The 23,493-nt window shown below is 32.9% G+C and overlaps 1 protein-coding gene across 1 annotated transcript in view; it reads left to right on the forward strand.

Annotated features, from left to right (window-relative positions):
• Faf1 (Fas associated factor 1) overlaps positions 1–23,493 on the forward strand; it is a 459,649-nt gene that overhangs the window by 221,832 nt on the left and 214,324 nt on the right. Inside the window, exon 8 of the mRNA XM_047554623.1 lies at positions 18,938–19,024. Within this exon, the coding sequence (XP_047410579.1) occupies positions 18,938–19,024 (87 nt within the window). The remainder of the gene's footprint in view (positions 1–18,937; positions 19,025–23,493) is intronic.

The following is a 23,493-nucleotide window of genomic DNA, read 5'->3' on the forward strand; positions in this document are numbered from 1 at the left end:
CAAATACTGTGTGAGTCTTCCTAACTATAAGAACAAGAAATTAAGAAGTACTTAATCTGAGTATCTTGGAAATGGATAGAAATTATCAAAATTCTGATGATTTGCCAGAGATTTTTGTTTATGGGGTTTACTGCATTAAAAAGAGTTGTTTTGACAAGATAATCCAGGAAGTCATTTTTTGCCTCTAAAGTTCTTAGAATCTATGATGGATTTTCTAAGTGTTTTCTTAATAATATGATAGAGCATTATAACTTTGGTTTGAAGTCATTCTTTTTACAAAATGTACCTCATCTGAATAATAAATAGCAGGGAAAAAACTAAAGACTGTTATAATTAATATTCTGTGATAAAGCCAATTGTCAGTAATATTCAGCTTTTTAGCTATATTTTTAACTCAAGGCAAATATTCACTTATTTTGATATAAAGTTGTAAGTTCCATACTTTAGAACTTATTCTTGTTTAGGTCATTTACCCAAAATGGAATCTATTGTTAGACTTTGTAATATTGTTATTAGATATGTTAACTGCCAAGATGTATGGTTCAGACTCTACCAAAGTAAATGCATGTACAGAAACTATTTATTTTTTATTATCTGCATTTAGAATGTGACATGCAAGTATGTGTGAAAATTTATAACAATTTCAAATATTTTCATTTTATATTTATTATGTTCTTTACATTTTAACTATATATTACACTTTTATTCATCAGTAAAAGTGTTTTAATAGTACTAAATTAAAATACAGCTAAAAATAAAATACAGCCAAGAAATAAAATAGAATTTCCCGAGATATTATTTTCTTCAATTGTATATGCTATACAGGTAATGAATCCTTACAGATGGTAGACTAAGTTTAGAACATTAGAGATGTATCATGAAGTTGTGAATCCAATTTGGACACTTAAACTCTTGTGGAATTTTTTGCCCCATCATATCACTGTTTTGAAGAACAAATTATTTATAACCCAGTACTTAAGAAACCACAATGCTAAATGGCTTTATGCAATTCTGAATTAAGAAAGGTCTCTTGAAGTTCTTTTGTGCTGCTGGACCTTGTGCATGTGAGGCAACTGAGCTATATCCCCAGCCCTCTAGAGGTTCTTTAATCCAACCCTTCTAATTCATATTTGAGAAAAATAAAGCTTTCTCTACTTTGAAGCAAACTGTAAAATTCTGTGACCCTTTAGAGGCACAGAGAAAGTAATTACACAATCGTGAATAGCACTGCTAGATTCCACATCCAGACAACCTGAAATTAGAGCCCATACTGTTACACTGTCTTGTTGAAAAAATGAGACCTTGAAGAAATTATTCATTTGACTTTCTTAAACCTGTTTCCTCTGCTGTAAAATAGGGAGTTTCTGGGCTAAATAATACAATAAAGTCTTTATTCATTTTAAAAGCCTGGCTTCCCTAACAAAGTGTGTGTTAGAAACTTGGGTATCATATTTGCTTTTTTCTTCTTTATTCCCCCCATCTGTTTCTAGCCACCATCATCCTTTACCTGGACTCCAGTACCCATTATTGAAGTTTGCCTACTTATACCACTAACCCCAAGGATTCTTGACTCTTTAAGCCAAGTCATGGTCTACCTAGTAGAGTGTTTGGTACATAGAAAGGTTTTTTAAAGGAAGTTTTTAATGTTTGACTAATAAATAAATGCAAGTGATACTCATACACAAGCATAAATACTATTTTGCTGCTGTATATAGAATGAATTATATAGAAAGCAAAAATGAGAGCACAAAGACCTGTTAAGTACTATTGCAATATTCCAGCCGAGAAATAACAGTAGGTTTGTTTTAGTTATGGATGGGAAGATGTGAATGGTGACATTACAGGAAAATGAAAGATGAGTATTAAATTTTTGACTTGAGTAACTTAGTGAATGGTAGTACCATTAATTGAAATGAAGAAGACTAGGCACAAGGATAGTTTACAATATATTAATTACCTTTTTGTTTTCTGTTAAATATTGCATGGAGAAGCAGACACTTCATTAGTCACTTAGGTGTAATTTTTCTCATCTGTAAAGTGGAAATAATGCCATTTATTTAATAGGATTACTGAGATGTGTGTTAATGTAAAAATTGTATGGCATTGAATGGTTAGTTGAATGAATAAGGCAAAGAAAGAATGAAGTAGATGTTAAAGTGTAATAACTGCAACCTTTAAAAATTTGAGCTTCTTTCAGTCAGTAATTTTGTTACAAAACAATGTACTGTGTGTTGATTGTTATATTGATAAATAAGAGATCTGGCATAGGACAATGTATTTTTTAAAAAGCAACCAGTTTTACTTACCCAATTTGTCTAGTTCTCACCTTCCTATTTGAGTCTTACTCATAAAAATGGTGAGTTTTATGAAATGTGCAGACTGGAGGAAAAAGGGATTCCCTGTAGTACCCCAGTCAGTGAACTTGCCTTTTTGATATATGCACTAATGAACTTGACTCTCAATGTCCTTGACATTGTCTGATCCAGTCCCTTGGATGTACTTGTCTGTGATGCTAATGCTGTTTGGACTTAGGAAAGACTGGGGAAATTCCTCATGCAGTTTTTGGATTTTGTATTGTAGGACAGTTTGGAGGCAGGGGTAGGATGGAAAGTGATGTGGATGGCAAAAACTGGCTAGAGCAGGTGAAGGACTTGATGTCAAGTGTTAATTAGTGGACAGTAGCTATATCAGGTAGTCTCAAATTATCCAAAAATATTCAAATTTGTATTTTCCCTTTGTAGTTTACATATTTGGCCAAATTTGCTTCAAAGTTCATATTGTTCTAAATTTAGTAATACAAACAAAAGTGAAAAAAAACCCCATACATTCAGACTGAAGTAGAAAAGTATAAGAATGAAATTTCCATCACAGTGTTATTTATCATTTTAAATTAATCTAGAAGTAGATGAATAAGATTTTCATTGTAAATGATTCAGCAACTCAGAAGTCTAAAAAATAACACATAACATTTCCTCTTTGTGAATTGTATAAATGTCCTTAGGATAAGTACTTAGAAATAGGATGGCTGGGTCGATGGGTATATTGACATTGTCATTTGCCCCTCAAAAAAGCTTTATCTCAGGGGCTGGGAATATAGCTCAGTTGGTAAAGTACTTGCCTAGCATGCACAAGGCCCTGAGTTCAATCCCCAGCACCACCAAAAAGAAAAAGGAAAAAAAAAGCTTTACCTACCTGTTCACCGACCAGCAGAATGTGAGCGGGCACCTTAAAATGTAAGGGTATGTACTGCTTGGCTGCTTGGTGTGTGTGTGATATATACATCAACAACAGATTTACATAAATATTTTTAGTTTTGCCTAGTTGAAAGGTGAAAATGGCATTTCATTTTAATCTGCATTTTCTATCACTAGTAAAATTAAACTTTTTTTGTTTATTGGATGATCTCAGTGGTATAGTTTCTGAACCAAATAATTGTAGTATTAATTCAATTAGAAAGTGATTAGTATGCATATAGAGATGGTTGGACTATCACAACACTGAAGAACCTGATTCACATTGTTAATGTTACTATAGATCACGTATATTTTGTGGTGTGTATTTTATTGCCTTTTTTCATGTATGTCACCATGGGAATAAAATGTAGAGGTAGCATACCATAGTGGTTAAAAGTATGACTCCTGAGCCAGAATCCCGGAATCAGAATACTACTTTCAGCACTTACTATATAACCTTGAGTACATACTCTCTGCGCCTCAGGTGACTTGAAAATTTGTGAAAATAACTTGTAAAGTGCTTAGAAGAATGCCTGCCCATAGTCAGTGCTATTTAAATTGTCTGCTAGATAAATAGTTGAATTCATAAATTTTATTTCATAATTGACTGCTTATAACTATTTAACCCTTAGAATCTCAGCATTTTTAATAGGACTTTATGATGCAAAGATGTATTATAGCTCAGAGATTAATGTTTAAAAATCACATCTTGAATATTGCTTTATAGTTCTTTCAGGGTGATTATTAAATTGAAAAGAGTATCTTTTTATCTGAAATGAATTGAGTGAAAAAGGAATTCGTTTCATTTTCAAATGTTTATATGACTAATCTTCAGAACCTCATACTTTTGTTTGAAGTAAAGGGTGACAGAGTGTTAAGGTAGGGAAAAAACCATAGATTTTTGAAATCAGAATTGAGTTCAAGTCCAGCAGTTTTTGTGCTGCCTAATATGAGGAATGATTGTTATGAGCATGAAATGTGCAAAGTACCTAGCTCAGTGCCCTTGTACTCAATAAATGGTAACATCAGGTATTATAATTGCTTCTTCTCTGTACCTTCCTCGTACCTCATTGATATTTATAGCAAAACTATCACATTGGAGTATAAATAATTGTTTCTGGGCATAACCTTTTGAGACCTAAGAGCTCCTGTAAAGCAAAAATATCATGTCTTTATCTGTCTTTGTTTCTCTCCTACAGTGGTTGCAAACTGGCAAATGCAAGACTGTTTTATTTGCCACCAGTTTGAGACTCATTGTTTTAATGGTTGCCAAAATTTAAAAGCTAGGAATTTTCATACTTAAATTAAAAAAAAAAAAAAAAAAAAACTAAAAAAAGCAGAATTCCTGACTACTGATTTCTCTCAGAGACCTAAGAAAATTCTGATGAGGCTAAACCCCAGGTTTTCCATAGCAGTTATCAGCTGATTCAGAGTAGCATCTGCCTCCTTGGATACATACAGCATACTCTTTAATTTGCCATATTCCCTAGCAGCCCAAGAGTGTTTCCTCAAAACTAAGATCAGATGCCATATGCTTAATCATGTTTCCCTCATTTGTGTTACTTGTCTGGCTGCTCTAGACATTCTTTTTTAAATTAAAAAAAAATTTTTTTTTAGTTGTAGTTGGACACAATATTTATTTATTTTGATGTGGTGCTGAGAATCTAATCCAGTGCCTCACATGTTCTAGGCAAGCACTCTAGGCAAGCCACAGCCCCAGCCCCTAGACATTCATATTTAAGATTGATGTTCTAGTGATTTTAAGAGTTTAGAATTTAAAAATTATACAATAAATGTTTGTTGAATGCATGTAAAGAACAAACCATAAATATACACAAGTACAAAAAGTTTGCAGGGTTTCTGTCTTAAAATGTAGAAGGTGATAGAGGTCAGACTGTGTAACTCTGCATTAGTACCGTCTTCCCATCATCGTTTTTCTTTTTAAGTATACATCATGAAGAATGAGTGATAATATTGGGGTATCAGAGAATGATGGTGTGAAATAACTGACTTTTATTGTATGTGATTGCCAGACTGCCACAGTTTTCAAGGATGGGCATCTTTATTTCCAGGCATAATATAGTGAAGCATGACAAAAATAAAATATGATCAAATGCACTTTCCATTTATTTTGGAACGCATGACAATATCTATTCACTTGAGCAAAAACATACAGACAACACCCAACTATTTCAAGACAAGATATCTTTGATCATAATCTCTGAAATATCCTTTTGAGTTAGCTATCACTATAGTAAACTTTTATTATTATATACCTGACAATAATTTGGGATTTATGATTATTTAGTCTATTTGAACTTAAGCATGTTCCAAATCTACAAAGGAAGAGCAAATGAACAGTGTAACATTTCTTTGGAAGGGGGTGTGTTCGGGCCTGTTTGGGGATAGGGGAGGACCATATACAGAAGGAAAACAAACATTTCAAGTTTCAGTTTTTCGGGAAGTATCATGGTACAGTAAAAAAGAAAAAATGCCTGAGAGTTCCATATATTTCCTTTTGGATCCTGCTTCTGCTACTTACTTGGAGAGTGGATCCTCATTTTATTCTGTAAAGAAAAGAATAAAAGCTGAATGGGAAGTATTAGAGAATATATACCTGAATGTAAAGCATCTGGCAAAACATTTGCATTTCATGTTTTTTTTTTCCTGCTTATAATACTTCTTCTGGGACTTGTACCTTCTCACTCAGATTTCAGTTCTTTTAACTTAGAGAACAACGGTCGGGAATCTGTTATTTTTCATAGCACTTATCTAACTCATAAATCTTATTTATATACTTATTTCTTTTCTGTTTCCTTCATCCCTTGCTCACCCTTACTACCATACACATAGAAAAGAAGGAGTGTATGCTCTGTGAAGGCATAAACTTGTCCTCTTCAGTCACTACTATCAAATAATTCCTCCCTCCCTTTCCCTGATCTGCTTGACATACTCTGCTGATCTCCCTTCTATTATTATTATTTCAATTAGTACATTATAATTATATGCATGTATGTAGGATTTACTGTGGTATATTCATCCATAGAGCATAATTTGGTAGCTTACATTCCCAGTGCTTCCCCCTTTACCCTTCTCTCCTCCTTCCTTTTTGAATCCCCTTCCTCTCTGTTGGTCTCCCTTCTGTTTTTTTGTGAGACTACCTTTTTTTATTCCCTCCATCTTTCTCTCACTCGTTCATATGAGAAAACATTCTACCCTTTACTTTCTGAGTCTGGCTTATTTCATTTAGCATGATGTTCTCCAGTTCTATCCACCAGCAAATGACATAATCTTATTCTGTATTTAATTCTTAACATGTCTTCTCTAGCTCCATCTACATTTTTTATGTTTCTCCTCCCTCCTCCATATTTTACTCTCTTGACTATTTAATGATTAAAATATAGTCCATTATTGCTCTGGGAGTTTTGTTGTTGTTGTCATTCCTCCCTCAGATTATCATTTACATGTATTCTATCCCTGTTGCCTAAATTTTGGGATACTGAAGGAAACATAGTAGTTCCTACTGAACTTCTCAAGGACAAAATTACATTATTAAAAATTAACAAGTAAGTGTGAAAAATAATTTAGCTACAATATTTCTACCTTTATGTTTCAAGAAGTATAAAGAAATTGGAATGAGGTGAAAAGGTATCAGTGTGTAAATTTAGCAATGGTATGTTTTTATGTTGCTCAACATGATCTGTTTTCTTAAGTAATCTTAATATATTGTCTAATACGATAACTACTAGCATGAGTGGCAATTTAAATTAATGAAAAATTTTGCAAAATTCTATTCCTCAGATGATCTACAGTTCAAGTGCTCAGCAACCACATATGGTTAGTAACCACCCCTTTGAATAGCAGAAGTAAAAAGCGTTCTTAGCATCATAGAAAGTTCTGTTACGTCTGGTAAACCATCACATACACATTTCCCTACCCTTTATTTTGCCACATTGTCATTAGTTTTTTAAATTTATAATTGGAAATGGAAGTTAGTATGTTTTAAAAATACTTTTGCTTATCTCTTGAAATATTATTTTCCCCAAATTGATCAACAATATATTTAAATCAACACATTCTTTTTTTTCCCTTTGCTTTTCTTTTTATCAAGATAGTCAACATCTGATAATTTTACTGTTATTTAAAACTCTAAGTGCTTTAATGACTATAGTTGAAGTTACGCCTGTAGAGACAGTATGACAGTGTCTATATGTGCCTCTTTCACCATTTACAGTGAAAAAACACTTATTAAGTCATGATTTTTCCTCCTTTATCTTATTAAGTAAATTATATGGTCTTTTTTTATGGAAACTTCCATAGTCACAGATGTAAAACAGCAATTTCTTGGTTCTATAGCATGACATAGTTCAGAGCTGAGATTAGAGAAACCCCGTAGAGTTGTTAATACTTGAGGGCATCCCCAACTAGAAAAGTATGTGAATTTAGGCATGGGAGGAAGGAAGGATCTGCTTTAAATTTAGTGTAGGGTCACTGAATCTTAATGATAGATTAAACAAGGGAGGTAGAATAATGAATAGGGGTATGCTGTGTGTAGCACTAATACCAGAAGTCTATGGTTTGTGGAGGTTTTTAATGTCCTTTCCCATATGGTTTTGAATAGAGCCAGGTTATGGCAGGGATGAGCTAAGGAATAGCTTTGTTAATGAATAAATAGAAGTAATTTTTTAAACAGGAGACTTCAGGCAGTTTATTTAGAATGCCTGCTTATTTAATGAATCATGTGGTCAAATTTTTTTTTCTGAACTTAATAATACATTAAGTGGGAATGCTGAGGTATTCCTGGTATTTTCTTTTAAAATAAGCTATATCTACATTTCAGAGCCAGTCTTGACAGTGAAATCCATGGGTTGGGATTTTAAACTACCTTAATTAAAGCCAGTTATATGGAGTTTCAGAACATTGGTAGCATCATTTCTTAGGGTTTGGTGTACACTATTAGACGTTAATTTAGTGTCCATTCACTTGATAAGATTTGATTAAATTGTCATTTGGAGCCAGTTTTCAACTCTGTCTCATTTGCATGAAAGTAAGTAGGTGTGTAATTTTGGTGCTTAGTCTCTTACTGTAACTTTGCTCTTGGCATTGCAGGTACTTTTCTTAAGATATCCTCTCTGCCCTCCCACCCACATCTCTCTGAGGAATGCTGAAAGCTGATCTTGAAAAGTGTCAAGTTAGAATTTTAAAATCTTAACCAAACACAATTTTAAATATCTCTTATGCCTACTCCTTGGAGAAACTTACTTTATATTTCCTAAAAGAGAGGTTGTTTAGGTTGTTTCTGGTGCCTTAGTTAAGCAGAGTAAAGGGAAATGTAACTCTCCTGACTCCAGGGCCCCAAATGCAAACACTGGCCTAGTTGTTCCCAAACTTTCTTCTTGATGTGGATGACTTGAATGGTTTATTTTCACTTGATGAGCCACACCCCCAGGCCACTTTAGTATTCATGGCAGACCCCAACACTAAGTCCCTTTGTTGTCTTTGTTTTTTGCATTTTTTTGTTAACAAGAAAAGATAAAATTATGAGAGACCTGATTATAGACTGAGGTTCCATTGCTGATGGTTTCCCACCACTTTTTTTCACATCTCAGAGAAAGCAAAGACCTGGATGGACAACAGAAAGCAGCAAAGCAAACATAAACATTATGTCTGAGCATCATTGTACTATCAGAGTAAGAAAGGATATGTAGTCTTTATCAAAATATGAAGGTGATTATTTATCAAAAAATAAGGTTATCAACATTTAAAAAATTTTAAAGTGCTGTGAGCCTATTTAAGAAAAAAACATTTAGAAAAAAATGGATTAAGACTTTAAAATTTGTGTTATTCTGACTTAGGCATTAACAAAATGAATGACATTTAGGAAAGTAGCTTAATGTGTCTGTGTATGCGCACAAGTGTGTGTTTAAACTCCTTGATTTTACTCACTTGAAATTAAAATTTAAAAGGATATGTAATTTTTACAAAAAATAAAAATTGTCAGATTATATTAATGGTATTGCCCCATTATTTTTCGTAGATGCATTTTTTTTTTTTTTTTTAGAATTGAGAGACATTGCAAATGAAACAAAACTAATTGTTTCTGATGAACTTCACTTGTGCAAATGAAAAGCATAGAAAATGAGTTGGCAAGAGTGCCCAACTTTTGAGAGAGGGAAAACTGGAATAACAAGATAGGGCATAATTGATTTAGTGCACATTAGCCAAGTAAAAGTAGCAGGCTATAGTGTGAATGTCCAAAACCCTTATATTAGTAAGGAGTGAGGGAGATTCAGAAGGCATTGGCCAAAAGTTTGTAAAAGGAAGAGCCTTTGCTAACTGTCACATGATAAAGTTTACTATTTTAATATGTGGTTCTCCTTTTACCTTGATTTATTTTTCTTGAAAAATTTTTATCTTACCACTTTTCCCCAGCTGCATGTGATACCAGAAACTGCCCTTTTACTGTGAAGGCAGCATTTAGTTAGTGAACAATAACAAGTTTCTATTTGCTCTGGCAGTTGTCCTTCCTAACAACATTTAAAAGTACAAAGTTGACAGCCTGTAACTGCTCTTCATTGCCTGTTGGAGTACAACAGCTGTGAAAAGGTTCACTTGCTCTCATGATAGAGGCTTGGCAGGTAGTTGGTCACTCTCATTTGTTACCATTTAATGATCACCATTCAAAGTATAAATGGTCTCAGATAATTCTTACATGTTGAGGCCAGCCTCAGTAACTTAGGGAGCCTGTAAGCACGTTGATAAGATCCTGTCTCAACAAAAAAAAAAAAAAGGAAAAAAGGAACTGTGGTATACCACAGTGATAAAGCATTTCTGGGTTCAATCCCCAGTAACCAACCCCACCCCCCAAAAAAACTTAACATGTTACAAATGTCATGTGCAAAATAATTTTTTTATTATGACCTTTTATTTCACAAAACAGGAAATTCAGTTTAAGAGAAGATATGTTAGAGTTATGAAAGAATCTAGATTTTAAAGTTCCATAGAATTAAATTAAATCTTGATCTCACCACTAACTGGGGTAACCTTGAGTAAATTATTTATTGTTTCTGAGCCTCAGCTTCTGTATTTACAAAGTGAAGATAATAATACATGGAAGGTTATTTTGAGGATGATAACATTAACATAAAACCTAGTACATGGCATATGCAAGATGTTTAATACAAGTTCAATTTTGCCTTTCTCTTTCCTTCCCCTTTCGTTTTCCTTTACTCAGTATCACTCAGATATTTAGTGGCCTAGCTGAAATGAAAACCTGGTTGGTTCTGATCCAGATGCATTGCTTTACTTTGAATAAAAACAAATTAAAAATTTTTTTCTTATTACAAAATAGAAATTTTAAAAAGAGGTAGGTATACGGAAATCTAAAATGAATCTTTAATTTATTTATTTAGTGGTTTATTGAATCCAGGATCTTCCACATGCTAGGTAAAGTCCTCTACCTCTGAGCTCTATTCCCATCCCCTGGTTTTTCTTTAATACTATGTGACCACTTTGTGAGTGAGGGGTAGGTGTTGGTGGGGGGATTGAACCCAGGGCCTCACTCATGCTAGGCAAACACGGTGACACTGACCTATATCCCCAGCCCTTTTATTGTATTGTATTGTATTGTATTGTATTTTGAGACAGGATCTTATTAAGTTTCCCAAGCCGGCCATGAGCTTATGATCCTACTGCCTTAGCCCACTGAGTAACTGGGATTACCGGTGTACATCACTGTGCCCAGCCTCAAGTAACAACTTCTAAAGTTATTAAATATTCTTCTACATTAGGGGTTAGGAAATTGTGTGTGTGTGTGTATATTTAGGGGGGGAGGGTAAAGGACTGGATAAGAAATATTTTAGGCTTTTCAAACTATGTACTCTATTGCATCTATTCAGCTCTGCTCTCTGGTATCGCAAAAGCAATCAAAGATAGTATGTAAACAAATGGAGGTGACTGTGTTCTAGTGTAACTTTACTGATAAAAACAATATACTGATTTTGGCCTCTGGGATACAGTTTACTGACCCTGGTTTCATGGCATCACATTAATGGCTACATGATATTTATTTATTTAACTATCCTACTGTTGAGCATTAGATTGTGTCAATTTTGTGTGTATTGTGATAAACAAGATTGTAATAAATATTCTTGTAGCTAAATATTTGGTTTCATGTATGAGTATGTCCTTAAATTAATTGTATGTTGCTTCTGATATTATATCAGATTTTTGTATACAACAATTCAGACTTAAAACATTTCTGATATGCAAGTGTTTCTTGGTTTATGTAACGAAACCTTTTTTGTTGTTGCTAAAGATTGATGAACATAGGCCCTTGTACATGCTCTACCACTGGTCCATACCTCCAACCCCTCTATGACCAATTTTTAAAGTCATATGTGAGATTGAACTTTACAAAATGAGTGTTAAACTAAAATTCTTTAAAATGTCCTTATGATTGTTCAGTTATTTGTGTTTCACTTTGGGCTTAATTATTTTTTTCCCTTCCTTGAGGAATTATGAAATGATTAACTTGCTTTTACTGTCTTTTAACTGGGGAATTTGAAGGGGATTTATTGAGTGCTGCTATATTCACTGCAGACAGTATGAACCAGTTGCTTCTGTAGTATTTATTAGGCCATTAAATGGGAAAACCCTCACTGTTTCTGTAAGTGCAGAGAGGAAATATTGCCATCAAAGGCAAGTTTTGTTTTTGTTTTTGTTTTTTTACTGGGGATTGGTGCCCAGGAGCACTTAATAACTGAGCCACATCCCTATCCTTGTTTGTTTGTTTGTTTGTTTGTTTAGAGATAGGATCACACTAAGTTGCTTAGGGCCTCAAAGTTGCTTAGGCTGGCTTTTGAACTTGTGATCCTCCTGCCTCAGTCTCCCTAGTTTCTGGGATTACTATCCTGCACCACTACGCCCAGCAAGGACAAGGTCTTGCCTGACTTACAACATTTGAGTCTTATTTCAGTTGTCCTATGGGAGGTAAAAATGAATAAAACAAAATCTGTTTAGTCTTTTGTATGTCTCAAACATAATTATCTGGTGTTAAGAAACATATCTTCAGTTCAGGTATCACGTTCAGTTATCTTCCAAGTTTATTTATTGTGATCAGTTGGTCATTTATTATGTATTTTCAGTTTTAATGTAATGTACAAGTATATTTTACAGCCATAAAGCAATTACACTTCAACTTTAGGCAGAAAAACTGAAGATCAGTACAGGTTTTCAATCAGTAGAAACTTAAAAGTCTAAAGCAAAGAGGTAGTGACTTCTCTCCTTAATTTCTAAGTCTAATAAGATCATTTATCTATACAAATTTTAGCATTTTTATAATTTCTATGTCAAATCATTAATTGTATTTTTTTTTTTTTCCCAAAGGAACTGACCACCTTAGGCAGAGTTAAAAAATGCTTAGGATTAGCTAACTAAAGAGGCATGACTATCTGGAAGAGCCTGTATATATAATTTGCACATCTGAATCAGTGCTTCTTAGTCATTTTATTTATTTATGGTACCTGGGATTGAATTTAAGGTTGCTTAACTACTGAGCTATATCCCCAGCCCTTATTATTTTTTTATTTTGAGACAAGGTCTCACCAAGTTGCTTAGGGCCTAACTAAATTCCTGAGACTGGCTTTGAACTTGGAATCCTCCTGCCTCAGTCTCCCAAGTTTCTCAGTACTGTGCACCACTGTGCCTGACTTGAAAGCAGTGCTTCTTAAACTTCAGATTGATAGGAATCTTCCTGAGAGCTGGTTACAATTCAGCTTGCTCGACTAGAGTGCCTAGCTTGCTAGGTTCACTGGAGAACCCAGGAATGTGCATTTTTCATAGCTTCTAGCTGCTGCTTTATTTCCCTCACTTTGAAAAACCTCTGTTACAGAAAAAAATCACTCGTTTTTTTATTTATAATTTCAATATCTGCAACTTCACAATTTTTCTAAATTCCACCACCCCAGAAAACTCTTAAAGTGTACCTCCTTATATTTTGTGAAATATAGTTAGCTGTTTTTATGTATTAAACCTTTTCTTGGAAGATCAGCAGTTGTCTTTTATCTTAAAAATTCATGCTTAACCTTTCACTACAGATATAAGTTCTTTTTTAAAAACACACGACTAATAGTTCTGTCACTTTAAATATAGTCTAACTTTGTAATTTTCAATGTTTTTTGCCCACACCAGACTTTTAGTATAGGAAATTGGTACTATAGCCATGTTTCTAATGAAAATGTTATTCTTGGTAGTTTTTTTCAGGATGACCAAAATACATTTACAGTTATGTGCATTTATATCAGATTCTGTATTTGGTTTATTTTGTCATTACTACAGTTATTTCTTTAAATGCCAACTGTCATTATAATTTCCTTTATAAGTGGGTAAGAAGTGAAATCAATTTTTTAAGTATGATCCAAAGCAGAATTTAGAGTTGCTGGAATGAAGAATTTAGTTAGAACCAAAAAATGTTTTAAAGGTACAGAATATAGTCACTTCAAAGCCTGATTGAAAGCAACTTCATTTTTATAGTTTTCTTGAAACAACATCTTCATTGTTTTCCAGAAAGGTGGTATTTGAGAAAAAGAAATGTCTTGAGTTACTGTTTTTATGAAGAGAGAATTGCTCAGTCTTTTAAATAGTTAATGAGAAGAAGTAATAGTTAAACACTTGGAGCATTGATTTCTGATTTGAATTCTCCAACACAGGCCAGCCCTGGGGGAAGGAAAAAAAAAAGCTTGCTAATTAACATTTGATTACTGATGCCACCTTCTCATTCCCCTTGCACCATCCGGTTTCAAGTGTGTTTTTGTTCAGAAAAGATTTTTAGGAGAGTTTAACTTGCATCTTAGTAAAACAAATCTGTGTGCAACTTTAATGTGTGTACATTGTGTTTTAAAAGAAAGGGGAAAAAAGCATGAGATATGAAGTATGTCTTCAAAAACACAGTGAATCAGAAACGATTGGTTTCTTAACCATATAAGCCTTTCAGAGTACCAATGATTGCTAAGAAACTGGAACTAAGCCTAGCCTGTATGCCTTATTTTGATTTAAACACACAAACACAAAAACTTGTTTGTTCCCTGCAGTTGTTATTTAGTACACTCTTAACCAGAATATTATTTGATATTGTGAAATACTTGGAACTCACAGTTTGATATATTTAAACTTTGGATAAGCTCATTTTCTGATATGACCAGAGGCCTTTTTCTTATAAGAATGAGATGGATGTCTGCACTTTCAGGATTACTGTTTTGAAAAGCCTCTAATGTGCCATAGTATCTTAATTTAGAAAATCTAGAAACTGGAAAGCTAATTGATATCCATTCTAAGCCCTTGGCAATTAAATATTTTGTTTTTATTTTTGTTACATTAAAATGTTTGATATATAATGAATCCTGGGCCAGATTTCAAAAAACTTTAGAACAAGTTAATAAAGCTTTAACACTAACACTTAAGTTGTATTATTCTGGCAAAACCATAGCCCCAGTGATTAACATTTGTTGAGGGAATAGTTATTTGGGAAACCAATGTACCAATTTTAATTTTTAAAAATCTTACAAGGGGAAAAATTAATAAACTTTTTTTAAAAAAGGAAAATTAAAGACTTAGATTTTTCTTTATTCAAAGAAATCCATCTAAAATTCTTATTTTACCTTTCTCTCCTGAAATTATTTGCAGTTTTTCTTTTTGATGTGTTACATTTATTAAATGTTATTCTTCCATTTTCTAGCTTCGATGGTTGCACACTTTCCCTCATTACCTTTTGTCTCACGTATATTTAGCTCTTCTTTTTCTGCACTTAGGGTTAGCGGCAATGTTCTCATGAAATCATGGGATTTTAGGGCTTCAAAAATCAGAAGTGATCATGTTCTATTATCTTCTTTGGTTAAAGAAACTGAATCTCAGAAAGGCTCCACCAATTCACCCATAGGGCTAAGCTGTACAGAATTAGGATTAGAAATCTAGTTCTAAGCTTCTTTTTATGCCACAATACCTCAAACTCTGTGACTTTCCCCCCACTTCTTATCAGAATTAGCTTTCTGTTGGATAATACCTGAATGACATTTGAAATTCCCTGAAATGCTTTTTTTTGGGGGGGCAGTTTTCCCAACATTTAGCTCACAAGGAGTGACTTCATTATAAACAAACTTTATATTTTTCACTTTGAAGACCTACAAACAACTCATTTGAGTCTAATCGGAGCCTTAACATTTAGACTTTACCAAAATAACTTTTCCTAATATTATTTGTTTAAGAATTTCTGATGGCATTTAACTAAAAAGTAATGCTGATTAAAAATTTAAGTGAAAATTTAAGGAAAAATTTGTGGGAAATGAATCTTAGGAATATGATTTTATAATTTTATATTGATTGAATAGGTCATAATAAAATGGTCTTCAGTGCTGAGTTCAGCTCTGAAATTTCTATAGATTGAGAAAGTGTGAAATTTGAGGTAGAGATCATTACTTAGTTTTTAAATATTAATTATAGTATATAAATAGATATTAATAATGAAAGACTGATAAACAAATCAGTACCATATTGATTCTGTACTATTTGAAATTAATCTGATTTATATTTCAGTCACAATTTTATTATCTGAAGCAATCAGGAAAACATTAAATTATCTTCAAAAAAGTCTGCCAAATAAACTGTGGAAAATCTGCTAATCTAGAACTCCTGATACAACACAGTATAATTTGTAATGTAATTTTAATGTTCAGCTGGTAATCAAAGCATTTATTAAATTCATCCAAAACTAATGGAAACATTTGCATAGGTTAGCAGCCCGAAATCTCATAGATTTAGAGCTTAGTGCAAAACAAGAATTGAAAATATTATGAAGGTTGGGTATGGTCTTGAGCCAATGCTGATCAAAGAAAATGTGTAAGACAAAAAGGCCCTTAGGAAATGTTACCCAGTAAAGTGCCACTTGTCCTTAACTGGAATTTAACAGTCTCTAAAGATGAAACTCCATCAGAAACAGTACAATAATGGCAGCTGGGCATGCCAGTCACAGCAACCCAGTGTGTGTGTGTATGTGTGTTTTCTTTTGGCCCCTCTCAAGTGCTCTGAAATCAGTTACTCACCTCCCTTCACTTTCTTTCTATCCCTTTCTCTTTTTCTCTTTGTGTCCCTCCCCCATCTTTCTCCATCTCTTTCCCCATGTCTCTGTCCCTCTCCTCCTCTCTGCATTATCCTTCTCTGAGGGAGTGTGTCTCTTTCATTGACTTCATGATGACTTTAAATTCATTTGCATCATTTTATACAGAGTTGTATTTTACCATCCAGGTTTCCCATAATACTGATTTTTTTTTAAAGAAATCTTTTATACTTTAGCATTGTGTATATTTTGGATTTTCCCCTTCCCTGCAGGATTGTGACTTAAAATTTTAATTAAATATAACCATTGGTGAAGATAATAATTTTATTTTCTCTTTTACTAAAATCATCATTCATTTGGTGCACTTGTGCTTCTTCCATATAATGGTAAAATCTTCCTATTTTTACAGCATTGATAAACATATTAGTTTTGAAAAGCAATTTGTTTTCACTTAAATTGTTGTTTAGTGGTTGTGGTTTAACACAGGATTCTTTTGATTTAATCTCAGAGTAGTCTGTGAATTTAGCCTTTCCATTGGAACAATCCAACATTAGCCTAATATGCTTTACATGGTACTCTCTCAGCCAAGTTCTGTCTGTGTTAACCAGTTTATTCTATGACAAGTTGCTTAACAGATGTCATTCTGGGGAGAACAATGAAGCCAAATACTTGTGCAATGGCTAACATTACTCTAACTTTGATCACTTTTGTTCAGCACATCAGTCTGGCATTGTGCTTTATACCAACATAACACTATAGCCAGAACATGCTTTTCAGGCTTAGAATAGTGAAGGAATGTTATTCATTTCGGTGCAGTTACAGATGAGTTAATGAAAGAAGAAAATACTGTTTATTTCATAATACCATAGTGTTGTATTTTGGAATTAAGGTAGAATTTAAAGAATCTCACTCAAGTTATTTGCTTATGTATTTATAGTCGCACTCTCCAATACTGGGTTAGCCTTGCCATCTTTCCAGCAGATGTAAATATTTTTTTCTGCCTTTTTTCACAAATAACGGATGGATTTTAGTGTTTCTAGACTAGACAATCTAAAAATAATAGGAAGGAAATTTTGCCTTAAAGCTCAGAGAAAATACTCCTCCTTCTGTATTTTCCCTCTTTCAGTAATGTAATGCTTTGGGTTTGTGGAACACCTTTTCTTTAAGAGCACTAATGTTTATCCATAACAGAATAGTCTTAACTAGTGAAAGTGATGAGAGGTTAGGCCAGCTACATTTGATGAAATTGTTGGATTGATAATGACTGATGAAAATTTCCAAATTTGATGTGACTTAGTATAAACAAAATATTGCATGGCAAACTGACCATTGCTAAGAACCTATGAAGAAAAGCTGTTTGTTTAAATTGAGTGGGGGATCAAGAAATGTCCCAGGCTCCTCAGATCTCATTTTACTAAGTCTTTTTTTCCACAGGTGTACTATAGAGATAAAAATAGATTGAGTTCCATATTTTTTTTTCTTCTTTCCTTTCCCTTGTGAATATAGTCTCTATTTCATTGGAAGGATGACTTAGATGTGTTTATGATAGTATAATAAAGAGTAATGTGATAACAAAATGCTATAATTGGACAATATGATACTTTTGGTTTCTGCATTTCAAAAACATGAATGAATGCTGTTTGTTGAAGTATGAACAGCTATATTGAAATCTTATTATAGAACATCTTATGTGCAACATTCATTAGAATGATTATGCTAAAACTAACCTAGAATTGGTTAAAATCAATAGTCTGTAGTTTCTCCTTTGTTATAAATAGGTTAATTTATTTTCATTGTAAATAAAAAATAAAATAGAATTTCTGTATGCTCTTTAGACCAAGGGGAAAAAAAGCCAAAGAAAGATATGATGCTTCTTAATTACTGGATTATTGGATAGAGTTTAACCTGCCAACACCTTATTCTTAACAGTTCCTCTCCTTTTAAAGTGAAAGCTGTAATATTGCTGCTGGGAAAAGCAGACTTAAAAATCATTAATGGCATCTACTATATTTTCTTTCTAGGAAGTACATAAATATTATATTAATGGATAGTTCTGGTGTTAGTAAATATTGTGTTAAAAGAATTTTTGATTTGATATCATTTCAAATAAGTAACCTATACTGCTTTACGTTTTTTATCTTTGAATCTTAGATAAAAAAAAGACAACTTCAGTCCCTCACCATAACCAAACAAAATAAAACAACACTTTGATTCTCTCTCCTATGTTCAAACTTGAAATATATTTGAAAAATTACTTTAAAACTTAAATAAATTATAAACATTAATAGTCTGTACTAAACGAAATGTGTCTCTGAAGTTTCTTGACTAAAAAGAAACTTGAAGTAAGTTAGTTAGTTAACAATCAAGGAGGATTGGTGTTTCTTTAACTGTTATTTCATGTAGCCTTCACTGAAATTCTACTTTTAGAGTTGGTTTTATTTTTAAAAAATTTTTTCTGTCTTGTATTTTCATAGTTTCCAATTCTTGTTCTGAATCTAAAAGAAATGAGGAAATGCCTTGCATTTCATATAAATTGACTGAAACTACCATAAGTCATATGGAAATGCTATTATAATTGTACTCTTTCTTTTTATAGGTAAAGAGAAATGTGTATGACCTTACAAGTATACCTGTTCGACATCAATTATGGGAGGGCTGGCCATCCTCTGCCACAGATGACTCAGTAAGTAATAGACAAGTTCTCAGTTTTGTATCTTTTCTTACTACTTTCAGTCATAATTGGTGTTGCTAACATGCATAATCAAATGCTTTGGATATTCCCTTGAGAAAGCCAAAAATGTAAAAATAAGAGCAGTTGTAGTAATTTGAGTTCACTTGCAGAACAGATACTATAAGCCAAACACATCAACATTCCATTGGAAATGTTTGTATCAGGAGCTTGATGCTGTTTGATTTGACTTAAATTTTTTCTTCATGTAGAATATATTTTCTTCAGAAGAGTATACGTAAATATTACTAATGAAATGTTCAAAATAATTTTTCCTTAATTTCAGATACTTCAAAATCATCCTAATCATTATGTTTAATGTTAAGACTACATTTCCCAGAGTACACTGATGCTTTAAAAAATGTGACAAATGATTTGATTAAATCTGACATTATAGTAATAACACTTTAGCCTTAAATAGATCCATAAATTTCAGTTTCATAAAAAACTGAAAGAAAATTTAGTCTATCATATTTACCTGTTATATTTATTTATAGTGATTTTCCTACTATAAATTTTGAAACCTTTCCTACGTCTGCTTCATTTTCTATAATTACCCTTGTCCAAGAGAATAAATTTTATCATTTAAGGAAGTTAACTGAGGTTTTGGGCACTTTCCCCATACATCTATCTATACTCAAAAGACCGAGGGTCGCTAGTTCAAAGCCAGCCTCAGCAAAAACAGGGTGCTAAATAAAATACAAAATAGGGCTGGAAATGTGGCTCAGTGGTCGAGTGCTCCTGAGTTCAATCCCTGGTTACCACCCCCCTCCAAAAAAAAGATGCTCATTTTAAAAAAAAGTAAACTTTTGAATGTGTTAGGAATTCTAGGTTAAATTTGATTTTTTAAAATAGGGCTAAAAAGAAATTGAAACTGTCAACATCTTGTAATAATAAATACTCCATTCTTCTGACTTTTCATATTTTCAACTATATATTGTATCTCTGTCTGGGTGGTAACTATTCTTCCCTTTCTAGCACTACCACCATACATTTTAATGTAAAAGAATTCTTGGTACAAGATAGAAAAATTTAGTTAATGTAGGTGCTGCTTGGGTCTAATTACTCACTACAAAAACACTGTACCTTGGAAAGTGCTTTGTGAATTAAAAAAAAAACAAAACTTTAAAAAATTCAGAAGATAACAAAACTTTTTTCTTCTTTTTTTTATAAATGCTTCCAGGAAAAAAAAAAAATGTTTTAGGAATAGTTATATTTATTTCTAAACAACTGATTTTAACATTAATATTGTATCATTAGAATTATCAGCTGGTTCACCATTACTAAGAATAGGGCTGTAGTTGTTTTGTTTTGTTTGTTATGTTGGGAAATTTGGTAGAAAATGTATGTTTTTTTGTTTTTTGTTTTTGTTTTTTTGTGGTGCTGGGGATTGAACCCAGGGCCTTGTGCATTTCAGGCAAGCACTCTTATCTACTGAGCTATATCCCCAACCCTGTGTGATATTTTTATAAAACAAAAAGTATTACTTATAATTGTCAGCCTACTGTTTACCTAAGGAGACATGAAGAAACTAGAAATGTTGGTAGCATTGTCTAAGAACCTGTTACAATAAATAATAACATTAATAGAAGAAAAAAATAAGATCTGAGCATGTCTCTAAAATTCTCTGTACTTCAATTACCTCACTAATTTGCACCATTGTTAAAATGATTAATGATAATATATTTTCACTACCTGGCTCACAGTAGACACTATATCTGAGAGTCAGTATTGTAATTAAGATAACTCAAAAAAGGACCATAGGCAAGAATTGACTATAAATGAAATGATGTCTTGAGTTTTGAGTAGAATAAAGGTAATACAAACTACTGATTGTTATTGAATCTGAGCAATGATTATATTGAGTTTATATATTTAAAGGTTTCCATGATAAAAGTTTTAAAGCAAAAATAATTATCTGGTTTAAGAGTAAGGTTATAATAGACCTTATGTAATAAGTTAATAAAAGAAAGTCTAGAAATGTGGGACTGCACTGGCTTCAGAGCAGATTCACTAGCTTCATTGCTTGAGTTTAGGCAAAAATGTCTCGTGTCACACACTTGTAGAAACCAGACTAAAACAGGCTTATCCAGGTGTAAGCTGAAAAGTCTTTGGAAAATTCAATGAAATAGAAACAATTCTTCTGTAACAAAGTGCCTTATACATTTTCAGTGCTAATTCATTGAATTCAGTTGACACAGTCTTTTATGAGACCCATATGTAATGATTTTTGTAACATTTAACTTTTTACCAAACACTTGTAATGCAGTTTTATTGCTATAGGATAATACAGAAAGCAGGTAAAACTAACTGTATCCAAGAATGTGATGCTACCTGGTGCTGTATCTAAATCACAATAAGTACAAGAGGGAATCCCCATTAAGAGGCTTAATTCTTTTTGTCTCATTATTCATATTTGCACCTTGTCCCAGAACCTGTGAAGTGGTGCTGCCCACACTTCTTCAGAGAAAATGTTACCACATTGGCATAATGTGACCTTGAGCTACATGATTTGATACAACAAAGATGTTTAGGGCCAGGCTGCTTTTAACCAGTGCCACAGCAGATCTGCTAGCTCCAGTACTTCAGTTTAGGCAAAAAATGGCTTAACTACAGATTTCTAAGGAGATTCTAGCCAAATAATTGCCATTAAATCTTTCTTTAAGTCAATAAAAATTCTTAAGGCTGATTCTTGTGATCTATATTGTTGCAGAAGGTGGTGTTTTTATACTTACTGAAATCACTTCAAGTGGAGGCATCTGCTACAAAACAAGATAGTCCTCACAGCTTAGGGCATGATTTGGGTACAGCTGAGAAATGTCAGCTGTGTAAACAGCCTGAAATGTGTTACCAACAAAAATATAATTAATTTCCTTCCAAGACAATGTGCCATAACTTAATACTTAGAATGGTTTAACTTTCAGTGAAAGCACCTGAACATTTGCTTCCTGGTGCCAGAGTAGAGGATTGGTTATAAAGGTCATTAAAAGTGGAGTTAGTTTGCACTTTTTCTTCTCAGTTGCAGAGATTTGTGTAGCTTTGAATATACAAATAGCTATATATACCAGTGGCCTCCATGGATTTATAGAAATATAGATCAAGAAGTTAATAGATTTGAGGTAATGGAAATATTCTTAAATTAGATTGTAGAAAAGATTGTGCACCTTTAAATTTACTAAAAGTCATTAAATTGGACATTTAAATCAATAAATGTTATGGCATGTAAATATGCCTCAGTGAATGTTTTAAAAAAGATAATGAACTAAATTAAAAATTTTTAATTTATGTTTTTATACTGCATAAGAAATATTTTGCAGTAACAGAAATGTTTTCTTTATTATACATCTCATTAACCTTTGACTTAGAAAACCGAACAAAGAAACAGACTTCTTAAAATTAGATTCTTATATAATCGAAAGTCTCTTATGAACCTGATGTTCTTCAGTCTTGACATTTTCTGGCTACTCAGTGAAGTCAACAATCATTTAGAATATTGTTGCTCATCTCCCTTCAGAGTTAAAATATTTCTTTGCTTGAAGTCGTAGTATAATGGAGTATGAGATACTGTATGAATTGTCAATAACTCTTTCACTTCCTTTTGTACTCTTTCATCAGGGCAGTAGGTATCTAAAACTTCACCAGTAGGGGAATGTTTTCATGCTGTGACAGTTCAACTGTGAGAACAAGGAGTTGGCAGTAGGCGAAACCGTATTTTATACTTTAATGAGGGCTGTGCCTGGCTTCCAGAGAACAGAAATAATTTTAACACTGTGAATTATGTCTAAATATTTTATTATAATGCTATTAGGGTATATGTAGTTTTTTAAATTACAGGATTTAATAATGCTTATACAAAGGTGGAAAAATCTTAATTTTGTTTGCTTCTTTTTGCTGTACCAGGAATTAAACTTGGAAGCACTTTACCTCTGACCTACAACTAGCTCTTTTTATTTTCATTCTGAGATAGGGTCTTGCTAAGTTGATGAGACTGGATTCAAACTTGCAATCTTCCTGCTTCAGCCTCCTGAGCAATTGTGATTTCAGGAGGGCACTCTCACAGCTAGCCTTTAGTTTTAATGCATTTTTTGTTCTGTCCCCTTTTGTTTTTTATTTGAGAATGTTAATGGTTTTTCAATTTCTGTCTTTGGCTAAGGGATATGAACTCAGAATTTGAAATATTACAAATTTTGGAATTGGTGGACTTTGGGAATGTGTTAGGAATCAATTATTAAATATTTAATGACCTTAAATATTTTCACTTTGAGAATGTGAGATCACTTATGAGTAAAACCATTATGGTAGCCCTTTTTTGAGTTAAAGTAAAAGGTAGAAATACACACCCACTTCTTTTGAGCAAAACGATCTGTGAATAAAGGAGTATCATTTGCTTTGATCCTTCTGAGGTGTGTGTATGTGGTGGTTGG

The sequence above is a fragment of the Sciurus carolinensis genome, chromosome 1 (genome assembly GCF_902686445.1).
Source record: "Sciurus carolinensis chromosome 1, mSciCar1.2, whole genome shotgun sequence".
In the NCBI taxonomy this organism is placed as follows: domain Eukaryota; kingdom Metazoa; phylum Chordata; class Mammalia; order Rodentia; family Sciuridae; genus Sciurus; species Sciurus carolinensis.